The 12,052-nt window shown below is 35.5% G+C and overlaps 1 protein-coding gene across 12 annotated transcripts in view; it reads left to right on the top strand.

Moving 5' to 3' along the window:
- Positions 1–12,052, top strand: part of SLC25A12 (solute carrier family 25 member 12) — a 52,876-nt gene that overhangs the window by 21,947 nt on the left and 18,877 nt on the right. For 11 of the 12 annotated variants that reach the window (XR_012674097.1, XM_075153223.1, XM_075153229.1 and 8 more), the window contains 5 exons: positions 462–601; positions 3,388–3,534; positions 4,581–4,719; positions 6,071–6,164; positions 6,796–6,880. Coding sequence is in view for 11 of the 12 variants with exons in the window: in XM_075153223.1 (XP_075009324.1) it covers positions 462–601; positions 3,388–3,534; positions 4,581–4,719; positions 6,071–6,164; positions 6,796–6,880 (605 nt within the window). In the remaining variant the exon portion in view is untranslated. Of the gene's footprint in view, positions 1–461; positions 602–3,387; positions 3,539–4,580; positions 4,720–6,070; positions 6,165–6,795; positions 6,881–12,052 lie in introns of all 12 variants that reach the window. The other variant, XM_075153221.1, reaches the window with a different exon arrangement.

Here is a 12,052-nt window from a genome sequence, read left to right as displayed (position 1 = left end):
ACCTATCTTCAATAGACATATTCAGACAGTGTGATTGTAATAATCAAGTTTCAATCAAACCATACTTAGTATGACAAATATTGCGTGAGATTGTAATGCAGGTATTTGTGCTCTTGATAAAGGGCTTAATTTGACTCCTAGCAGAGACGGAGAACCACTATTGATTTTTATATCAGAGTGCAAAATAGCTCTTATTTGTCATGTTTGAGGGAAATTGCTTCTTAATTAAAACTAAATAAAACACTCACTCCAAGGTTTTATGCAGTAATACAAAAAGTATCACATTGTGTCGCAAATATGTTCATATACAGGTCTGTAAATGTTCGGTTAGCAATTATTCTTAACAAACGAAACCACTTGTTAAACAGCTGCTTAAAGCACCATTTGTTTGTATCCTACCTGGAATTTTTGTAGATTTACTGTACCCCAAAGCTCACTTGTTGTTTTTCCCTTCCCCAAAGCAAATGTCAAAGAAATATTTGAACAAACTATTATTCATCTTCAAATCCCCTTCAACTGGGACTGTGAGTTCATTCGACTGCATTTTGGACATAACAAGAAGAAGCATCTTAACTATTCAGAGTTCACTCAGTTTCTTCAGGTCAGTTATTAACCTTCTTCCAAAGTAGAATTGAAATTCATCTACACTTCTAATAATACCATTATAAATTTTGAGCTTATTCTGGTGGTGATAATCATTATCTGATACTAACCCTGACAATTACGATGAACTGTTATTTCTCCATATCAGTTCTGTAAACAGTGTGTACTCATTGTGTTTTAACTTGAATATCATTCTGTAAAAGAATGGGATTAAATATACTGTTTATGAAATTAACCATTTTACTGATTGTTGTTAAACTGGATTGAGGGTCTACATTTTCTGTCATAGGAATTTAATAGCAAAACTAACCTCTACCAGAGAAAGATTGCATCCTTAATATAACCAGTTGTTATTAACCATATAATCTCCCATATAAAGGCTTTAGCTTCTTTAACATTTCTTTTAGTTTTATAAATGTTATCCTAATGCTTACCCTTTTTTTCTCTCAGTGGCATGCATGCTACCTCACATACATTGGGACTTTGGTCTTAAATGCAGACAACTTTGCAGGAGGCAAACCTGCTTTCCTGAGATGTTGCTGAAGCACCCTCTAGGGATGAGGCTTTAAAGGATCTCACTCCTAGAACTGGACTTCATGCTAAGCCAAAAAGTTACAGTAAAAACATTATGAATTGAACATTATACTAGGAGGAAGTAAAGGAAGACATCAGTTATAAAGATAGAGGAAGAGGAAAGTAGGAGACATGTAAATTATAATTCATGAGAAAGGAGTTCGCAGAATTGTAGGTAATTGCACTGAATTCCATAAGTTAACATGCAGTGATCACCTCATGATATTGCTTAAAGTTTTCTGTCTAGTAGACCTGAAGAAAAATAGATTATGAACTTCCAGAGCTGGCCTTTGGTACAAAATCGTTTTGGACATACTGTCCTAAAAGTAGGGAGTGATAGATATGCTTTGATATAATCTGTAATTATTGTCCAGGATAAAAACAGATCATAGAATCATCGAATAGTTTGGGTTGGAAGGGACCTTTAAAGGTCATCTAGTCCAACCCCCCTGCCATGGGTAGGGACATCTTCAACTGGATCAGGTTGCTCAGAGCCCCGTCCAACCTGACCTTAAATGTTTCCAGGGATGGGGTGTCTACCACCTCTCTGGGCAACCTGTTCCAGTGTTTCACCACCCTCATTGTAGAAAATTTCTTCCTTATATCTAATCTGAATTTACCCTCTTTTAGTTTAAAAGCATTCCCCCTTGTCCTGTCGCAACAGGCCCTGCTAAAAAGTTTGTCCCCATCTTTCTTATGAGCCCCCTTTAAGTACTGAAAGGTTGCAATAAGGTCTCCCCAAAGTCTTTTCTTCTCCAAGCTGAATAACCCCAACTCTCTCAGCCTTTCTTCATAGGAGAGGCGTTCCATCCCCCTGATCATTTTTGTGGCCATTCTCTGGACCCGCTCCAACAGGTCCTTGTCTGTCCTGTACTGAGCTGTATCTAGATCTAGAACAGATTCTAGAAAAACGTGTCTAACTAGATAGGATCTGAAGTCTATATTGTAAATTGAGATACTGAAGTTTGGCACAGTCTTCCAAGGCTGCAGTATAACTTGATGTTACTTTCACGGAATAAACTGTGTCCTGCATTTGATACTACATGTTTTAAGTGATCCCAGACACAAATTTGGGACACAGGTGCAGAAAAAAAGCAGATTGCTAGTGAGAAGAATCTTCTTGTTGGGAACCCAGAGCAAAGTGATAAATACCTGTTCTGTTTTTATGTTTATTGTTCCAAGATACTGTCATGTAAGATACAGTAACCTCTTACTGTCATCATATAATAAAACCCCTTAGTAGGGAAGGGTGGTACGGGCTGCGGTAATTTCAATATGTACACCAGTTGGATATTGTTGTCCCTCCTTTTAGATTAGGTTGGTTTTCTTATTTGGTCTAACAGCATCTTGTGGGGTTTGGGACTTGGATCAGCGCAGGCTTGTTGCACCCTGATCTAGAAAACCTTGATCTTGAGGTTATAAGACTTGAGAAATTACTGTAAAGGTGATATAAGCTAGATAGTTTGCCCTCTTCTTATTGTCTGTCAGAACATGGTTATTATTTTAGCTGGTTCTAGAGGTTGAATGACAGCTGAATGTGTTTTACTGTTTGCTTGAATAGAAGGAAGCAACTTTTTCTGGATATAGAATTTACAACCATCATTATTATCTTCAGGTTAGGTTACTGTAGTGTGCTTTATATGAAGGTTTTTACAGCTTGTATAGGAGTTTAAATTGCCTGAAATGAGTGACCATTTCTGACATTATGGGAGGTAGCTGTTGGGGGCAATCTAAATCTATATTATATAATTTTCACTGTCCTCCTGTTTATTTTCAAATACTTTTCAATGAGTTAGTTTATAACAGCCCCGTCATGTATCATCGTGGATGTGTAAAAGATCAGCTCACTTTGAGTCTTCAAGATCAATATCAGAAGTTTCTCTAGCAGTTAAGTATTTAATAGAGGAATAGATAGCAGACAGGACATGGGTATGTGAAGTTTATTTCTCAAATCATTTAGTGAAAGTGCATATTTCCTTACAGTTGAATTGAGGCTTTTCTTTGACAGAGGAATGAATCTGTGGATAGAATCAGTACGCATACTTCTTGGTTTAGTTGAGCTGACCTTTAAGTTTAAACTGCAGTTGGGCTGTGGTCTACATACACAGATGTATTGAGGCATGCTGTAAGAATATGAAATTAGTGAGAGTTTTGTGAACAGTGAGTTACAGAATTTGCTTCTAATCTGCTATTTCTGAATATTCATTCTAGGAGCTGCAGTCAGAACATGCAAGACAAGCCTTTGCGCTGAAGGACAAAAATAAAAGTGGTATGATAACTGGGCTGGACTTCAATGACATCATGGTTACCCTTCGCTCACATATGCTAACTCCATTTGTGGAAGAAAATTTAGTTTCAGTAAGTGTAAAGAGAAGTGCCTTGAATTCAGCGTTTAATAGTTGTAATGTTTTAAGATATTACTGCTTCTCTCCCACTTTGTCTTCTCCTACCTGTTTATCACTGCCTTGGTGCTAGAGATTATCACCTTCATAATAGAGTGGGCAGAGTGAAACATGGCAGCACTCCTTGGCTCCAGCAGTGGAGACGTTTGGCAGTCTGATTTACATGCTCAAAGTGCCGTTGGAAACAGTTTGAGTTAGTCTACTATACTTTCCACTAAAGAAAGGCAAAACTGTACTTGGCACAGAAAAAATGTTCATTTAGGACAAAACCATCTAATTTTTATATTTGAGTATATGACAGATCTCAAAAGGTGGAGACTATTTACAGTTTTGTCCTTTTATATACTCTTACATTCTTCTCTTTTTCAGATCAGAATTTGGAAAATCAGTATGTAGATTCTAGAGGTAGAATGGTTACAGCTGTGATAGTCTGGCAAGATCTGTAGGTAAAGTAGTGACATAAAAGTTATAAACTAAAAGTATATAGTATAAAAAGTATATAAAAATGAAAATTATGTAAAATATAAAGTAATAACTTTTATCTTACTATTTTACCTATAAATCTTGCCTTGCCTAACTAATGAGGCATACCGTCTTCCGTAAAATTTATAGTATCTATTAACTTTAGACTTTGAAATAAATGGTCACTGCTGTATGTGATGCAAGAAGTCAGTTAGTGCATTTATGTGAAGTAGCATTTACATGCATTTCTCTATTAGAAATAGAGACTATTAGAAGAATACTCAGTGACACATTTAGTATGTGTATCAGATAAATTGAATAATAATCTACTTATATGATTATTTCCTGATATTCAATTTTTACCAAAAAATAGTATCCTGTCAAATAATTCTCCCCTCATGTTTCTGTTAAAAATATCTTACGGTTACAGGAGTAGAAAGATATCTTTAATTCTTTCCTTATTTGGATGTTTCTGTAATTTGTAATAAGATGTTGTAAAAGGTCTTAAGGCACTTAATTGCATTAATTTAATTTTTAAAGGTAGCTGGTGGAACTGTTTCACATCAGGTCAGCTTCTCCTATTTCAATGCATTCAATGCCCTTTTGAATAACATGGATCTTGTTAGGAAGATATACGGTAATATAGCAGGTACAAGAAAAGATGTTGAAGTCACAAAAGGTAAAATATATTTCCTACATTTTATTAATTTTTCAGTTCTGTCCAATTTGTAATCTGTGTTGCATATGGGTTAAGGCAAGTCAGAAGCTGCAATAGCGTGCAAGGTTAGGGCTACTGTGAAAATGTTTAAAGGGTGATTTTCATCCTCAAAGGTTAGTAATGATTTTCAACTTATTAAGGAGAAGAATTGGGATTCTGGCAGGAGCCGTATTGATCATATTAGTTTGAATGGATAACTGCAAGTCAGTATATTATTGAGGATTTTACCACTCCTCGAAAGGGATGCATGGTTGCTTAGAGATAGAAAGTTCCTAAGGAATGTGATAGAATGGGTTAAGTTTGAAACATCCATTACCAATAATCTCCATGTTGTTTTAGCTCTAGTTACTTTATTCATGATTCAATCTTTTAGAAAAATGGTAATAATTTATGACTTCTTAGTGCTTACTAGCCTGAGTGGTTTTATATATATTTACAGTGCAGTTTATGTCTGTTAGGACATAGCTAATCCCTGTGCATATGAAAGGTTGCCATATTTCAGTCTTGCCACAGGCATGAGTGGATTGCTTTTGTAGTCATTTTGTGACAGATTTTATCACCGATTTTATTACCTGTATGGATGGGACCTGCGAACCCTACGTGTGGTAAAAAGCATGCCACGTTCCTTTTTTTTCTTCTTTGTTTGGCTTACGTTCATATGCTCTGCATACCTTTGTCCCTAAAGGAAAGCATAAAATGCCTGTCCTCATCCTCCAAATAGTGCTAACAAATTGCCTAGCAATGTTTTTTGGTGCAGATACATAAATACATCTTGCTTGGATTTGTGTTGTGAAAAAAGCTACTGTGTTTTCACTGCTCAAACTTGTCTACTGTAGCTTGCCAATTACGTCATGAACATGTCATGTAATTTGGCTAGGTGAATACTTAAGCTTGGGGTCATTCAGAGCTAGCAGGGAAAGAAATCTGGACATGATGGCAATAGATGAGTCAGATGCCCTCAAAGCTGTGAATAATGGCCCATTATTCTGTTCTGTTCTGTTTTGCAGAACTTCAGAAACAAGAATCACAAATTGTGGGTGTGGTTTTATTAAGCTTACTAATATGAGGATTTTTGTTGACTTTGATGAATTCTTACCGTAAATCAGGGTTGTGGAGTCAGACTTGCTCTGTATTGAAAAGGCCTGTTTCAAGATAGGTGTTCTCCTAAAGATATCTTTTCCCCTTGCATTATGGATTTTGCTTCTTGGTGATAGATTTCATTTTTTTTATATTAACGTTATTTGTGAGCATTTAAAGAGGAAATTTGACAAATAACACAATTGCTTTATTTCTCTTTCCCTTTTAAATCCAGAGGAATTTACCCACTCTGCAATCCGATTTGGACAGGTTACACCACTGGAAATAGATATTCTCTACCAACTTGCAGATTTATACAGTGTTACTGGGTAACATAATAATTTTATCATTTTACAATCATTATTTTGCTGTTTTCTGTGTGAAAACTACTCTTTTTCGTCTTAATTTTAAAAAGTTGTGTGTTCCGTTGTATTTCATGACAGTAATTTATTCAATGTAAACTGACTTTGGTGTATGCATGGGTTTTGTAAGTGAATTGTGCACATCAAGCACAATTATTAATTGTCATATTATAGGTATACATATAAAATAGCAAAATATATTACAGTAGTCCGAAAAGGCTACAATAAACTGGTATTATTAACTTTAAGTATTGATGATGTTTTGCATGGGTCTTTAACGCATGTGAAATCTTAGGTAGGAATACCTAGAAATAGTTTTATTTGTGTATTATATCTTTTATTACTAGTAATCAAGAACTTGTTTCTGAGTAATCCAAGCTCCCTTTATCTCCACTTGTGAGCTACAAGAAGAGAATGCCCTTCTAACTCCAAGGATTCTCTATGGCAGTGTAGCAGACTTCTTATTCATGCATTCAAATATGACAAGTGTTTTTTTTTAACTCAGGATGTATTCTGTGGGGTGTGGCCAGGAATACCATATTGAATATGTGTAATGTTTTATCTAACAGTAATTTGCTTTTCTCTGCCTTGCGTAAAGGCGCTTAACTTTGGCAGATATTGAGAGAATAGCACCACTGGCTGAAGGTGCTTTACCTTACAACTTGGCAGAACTCCAGAGGCAGGTAGGCAGAAGTGATATACACAATAAAATTGTTGAAGTTAAGTGACTGTTTACATGTACTTTCATATGAAAAATAAGAATAATACACTTTAAACAGATTCCTAACAAGTGAAACATGCTGTGTGTATTGCTATAAGGATCGAAATGGGGCAGACTGTTTGAGTATGTGTCTAAACAAGATATTAGTTGTCATATTGAAGGATGGCCTGTTTAGGTATGAGCATGTATAGATACTTGGATTCCTTACTGTGAATACATTTGTTCACTCCTGAAAAGGCCTTTCACTTCACTAAGTACTCTAACTCTGTAATTATAAAATTATTTGTAGATAGTAAAAAATATGAGTATTAAATGCAAGGCTTATAAATGTGTTCTTTTTTGAAAAATTGGGTGAAATGATTGGCTTAACCATTTATCTAAAATGGTAATTGAATTTTACGATACTTGTTGGCTACCTGACCTAGACATAGAAGGGGAATTCAAATTTATTGGGACTGATGAAAAGGGTAGAATTAGAAGATGAAAAATATCACAGTAGAATATTAAACCTCTATTTCAGTAGACCTTTACATTCATGTTTGCTAGCTTTGCTTTTATCATAGTGTCCTTATTAGACATACACATGATAGTACAGCATGAGTCCCAGACTGTGCAGTAGGATTTTGAATATAAATTGTTTCTTACTTCAATGGCTCTTTTTACAACTGTAAGAACTGAAGATCTAGGACCAAATATTATGCAGGTGTTTAGCTTGTGTTTAGACTTTAGACACAATTACTGGGTACCACACTGCTCACTTTCAGGAGTATAGGTTGCAAGTTTGTGTTAAAAATAAATCTAGATTTTGGGGGCTTATCTTCACTATATTTTTGGTTCGACATATAATCTGAGAGGCTTTCTTTTGCCAGCAGGTCTGTTTAACACTAGTTAAGTTGTGAATTAAATTTTACCTTAACCTTCATCTAAGATTGAACCTGAAGTACTGCTGATATCGAAGCTTGCAACATGATGGGGCATCTGCTGTGCTGCTAGTAGAAATATTCCATTCCATTCCATTCTAGATATATTCTAGGAAAATCCTTTTTCTGGAGCATTTTGTAGGTGACTGCTCTCACGAGAGTAGTTCAGGGGGAATTAACTCAATTGTTAATAATGTAAAGATAATAATGCACTCAAGAAAATCCTTGAAGCGGTTACACAGCAGATTCAGAAAGGAAGACATACATACATGGTGAATTACATGGTTGCATAATCATAAAATACATAGGCCGGTTGCACATTGGTGTTTATTATGCAAAACAGAAAAAAATAGGATCTGGTCTTAAAAGTTTCTGATGCACAATCTTTTATTTATTTTTACTGTTAGAACTTCATGAGAAATTGCAATTCCATAAAGAGCTGTACATTCTCGAGTCAGCTTTATAAGAAAATATAATAGTGTTCATCTGAACCAGCGCATTTTGCTCCGAGGATGTCTCCATATCCCCTTTCCCTCTGTAATATACAAAGGGAGGTAGGATATCTAATTCTTAAGATCTTGTATGAGCGTATCCCATAGTTCTGACTAAACACATCTTTGGGTACTCAGTAGATAAATATAATTTTTCATCCTGAAGGTTCCCATTTTCTTATAATGCCTAAACAACTCAAATTCTCACTCTTTCAGTCTGCATTAAGAGTTTATGGGGTACCTATCAAGACATCCAAGGGCTCTGATTCCCAAGTGGGCATAGCCTGACTTGGGCTGGGTTCTGCTCCCAGCTGCCCCACACCTCGCTTGGTACGCAGACAGCTGAGCTACCTACGAATCAGCTGCTGAATGGCCACATCTTGCAGCTCAGCATTTATGGCAATCTGACGCTGGTGATGAGTTGCGTTAAAATGCTGCTCCTGAATTGCAGTAATTCAGCACCTGATTCCTGAGTAGCTCAGCCATCTGGGCTGTTGGGGCAGAAGGACACGCAGCTGGCAGCTATACCTTTGTCAGCCATTCCAAGCTACACTGTCTCCCATAAAGTGAAATTCAGATTCTCTACCCTGGTGATGCCAGTGACAGACAGTACTGCTGCAGGGTGGTCTGAATAAAGCGGCAGCGCAGTGACAAAATCACCTGTGCCTTGTTTGCCACGTGAATGTCCTGTATTTGCCAGTGGATGAGGGATCCCAGGAGTCTGAAAATGAAAGCTTGCGTTTATAAAGCCTTTTATGTCTCAGCTCACTTTTTACGCATACTGCAAAGAGGTTCCTTTAAGCAGTTATATCCACTACAAAACCGAGGATATGTGTCAGTGACAGGAAAATCATTAATTACTTCAACTGCATTGGTTGAAAAATTGTCCTATACGGAATATAGCAAGTCTTCCATATGTGGGACTTCGAGTGTATTTTGGTTACTGTTATTACAGGTGGATTTGATCATTCCGTTCTCTTTCAAACAAATTGGTCTGAAACGCAGTGTCTGGTCTGTTTTTAATGTTACCACCCTGTTGTCCTTAGGCGATTAGACATATCTGAGCCAATGAAAAAGTGTCCAAAACCTACTTAATAGTAACAGCCTTCCTATGGATTCCTCAAGACAAGAATGATGGAATGGACTGACACAGAAATGTGTATGCAATGTTTATCCAGACGAATGAGAAATATTTTTGATGAAGTTTTGTAATTACATTCCAAACTGCCAACTTTGGTTTTAATTGGTGTCTTTGTGGCACTCACCTTTCTGAGTAGACAAAATACTAAGTTGTTTTGTTTTACACTTCAGAATTAGCTTTGTAGCTTGGCACTATTATAAAATGAGCTCATTGATTAAAGTTACACTCATGACTAGAACAGAATACACTCTTTTCACACTCCTGGAGTAATACATTAATTTTTCATCCTATTCTACATTCTGTGTTAAGAGAGCACAGCAGAAAGCAAAGTAATTTCATTTTCTTTGTTTTATAAGGAACAGTCTTTTATTAGACCTTATTCTAAGTTAACCTTATATTACCTCATTTAACTGTATTGATAAGATGAAAGATATCCCTTTCTGGAGGAGAGAATATCATTCCGGTAAGGTCCAGCTGTCTCTGGAAAATGAAAACAAGTCTGTAATCACTTTTATGTGATTTTAAAATTTCTTCTTAAAGGAAAATCTAGATTTTTACATAAACTCACTCTATCTTTGTAGATTTGGTGGAAATGGAAATTAGCCTGCTTTCAACCATGTTTACTTTATTGTCAATTCTTTTATTGTGTAAGATTTTCTTAAAGCCTAGCAGCTGAATATCCTATGAGGATGACAGCTACAGTAATTTTCTGTTTATAAATATTCATGATTTGAAAGCTATAGCATTAATTACATTCATTTACATATCCATCTGAACACACAAGTAAACTGCAAACTTTGTGGACACTTATTTAATAATATAAAAGTGCCATTTCCTTCACAAAGAATTTGATTTTTAACATCCAGTGACATATTCATTAAGATTAATGTCTGAATGTAATGATTGGATTTTGATGAGAACTCTGTGGAGCTAAGAAAAAAAAGAATAACCTTAAAATGATTAAAAGGAAATGGGTGTGCTAAACTAGGAGAAAATTTTTGGGGAATGAAGAACCAGGCCTGTTTCTAAGCCTTTTTGGGGTAGTATTATTGCACGTGTCTTTTATTTACATGAATCAGAAGAGATATCTCTGTATTTTAGAATTTATTTTTGTGGTTATTTTGTTTTTATTGTGATTTTTTTTTTTAGGTAAGGAAAATTTAGTGTTTTGAGACTAATAAGGACATTCTTCAGATTTATTGCTTCTATTTGCTTGTAAAGGCAATATATTTGATTTATACTTTATGCTGGTCCACATGTACAGTTTGTAATTTTGGTGCTACCCAGAATTTCTCTGTTCTTCTCTGTTAAGCTATATTGTTGGGGGAGGAAAATGTCTTGTGGAAGGAAATGGTGGTAGCGGTGGGAGAAAACCTATGGAAAAACCATATAAAATATAATACATGTTTTTTTACAGGTAATGATCCCATCTTAATCCCATAGGCTTTTGTCCTACATTGGTGTAACATTATGCAATAAAGGCAGGTTTTTGCATATCCAGTGTAACACCCGTCCAAACAGAGTAGCTTACACTGAGGTACATGCTGTCTTTCTGTGGAAATTCCACTTTCCAGAGCTTCAGTAAGCTGAACGTAACTTAGATAAGTAGCCTTGGTGAGTTAGCTGTGAAATGTGCATATGATAATCTTTGTGGAGAATTCATAATGTGCATCAGAGCAAAGCCTCCTGTAGCAGTCTGAGGTCTGTATACATTCCAGCTGTGCTGTCAGGAGCGCATCTGCTAACGGTACAGGGTGCTTTTAAGAAAAACAGGTTTGTGTTTGGGAGATGGGCTTTAGTATCTGCTTTAATATAGAATTTAACAGTTAATATCTTGGCCACTTACATAACCCAGACAAGTTATGCTGCATAATATAAATTCTTCTCTAATCCCCTTATTTATGTTTGGAAGAAAATTTGGCCCATCTTGCATACTTTGTAGTGCAAATTTGTGAACACTTACATCTTGTTTACCAGTTACCTTGTTTCTAATAACCGTCTAATAATAGAATCTCTGCAAATATTTTCTGTGCAGACTTGTATTTATTTAAAACACTAATACATTTGTAGTAGTGTATGTGATTGAAGTGAGTGAGGTCATCATTGTGTCTGTAAATTATCAATTGCCTGAAAAAGTCTTGTGGAGAATACTTTGGGGAATAATTGACTTTTTGCTTGTTTTGAAGACATGAAATGTCATGTTTATGCTATGTATTAATGTATATGTAATCTTAAAATATATTCCGTGCTGATAAATGTCTGTGAGATACTGAATTCCTTTTGAGATACTGAATTTTATTTTAGCCAAGAGAAAGTTCTTATTTTTCTTTATTATTCTCATTATTCTTATGAATACAAAGGCAACAGAATGGAAAGTAGCGAAGTTGATTTGACTGTCTGTGTACTTTTTCTTGACCATAGTTGTTTCAGTTATACTATGAATATGTAAGGAAGAATATTTTCTGAAAGGAATATTTGAAAAAAATGCTTCATTCATTGCGTAATGGAAGTTATATAGTAATTTCTTTTTTTTTCCCCTCCCTAATATAATTCTACCAATTTTTATCAGATTCTTTCTGTAA

This window comes from Calonectris borealis, chromosome 6, assembly GCF_964195595.1.
Source record: "Calonectris borealis chromosome 6, bCalBor7.hap1.2, whole genome shotgun sequence".
Taxonomy (NCBI): domain Eukaryota; kingdom Metazoa; phylum Chordata; class Aves; order Procellariiformes; family Procellariidae; genus Calonectris; species Calonectris borealis.
Note: the sequence above shows the minus strand (reverse complement) of the source record. Positions and strands in the feature narration are given on the sequence as shown.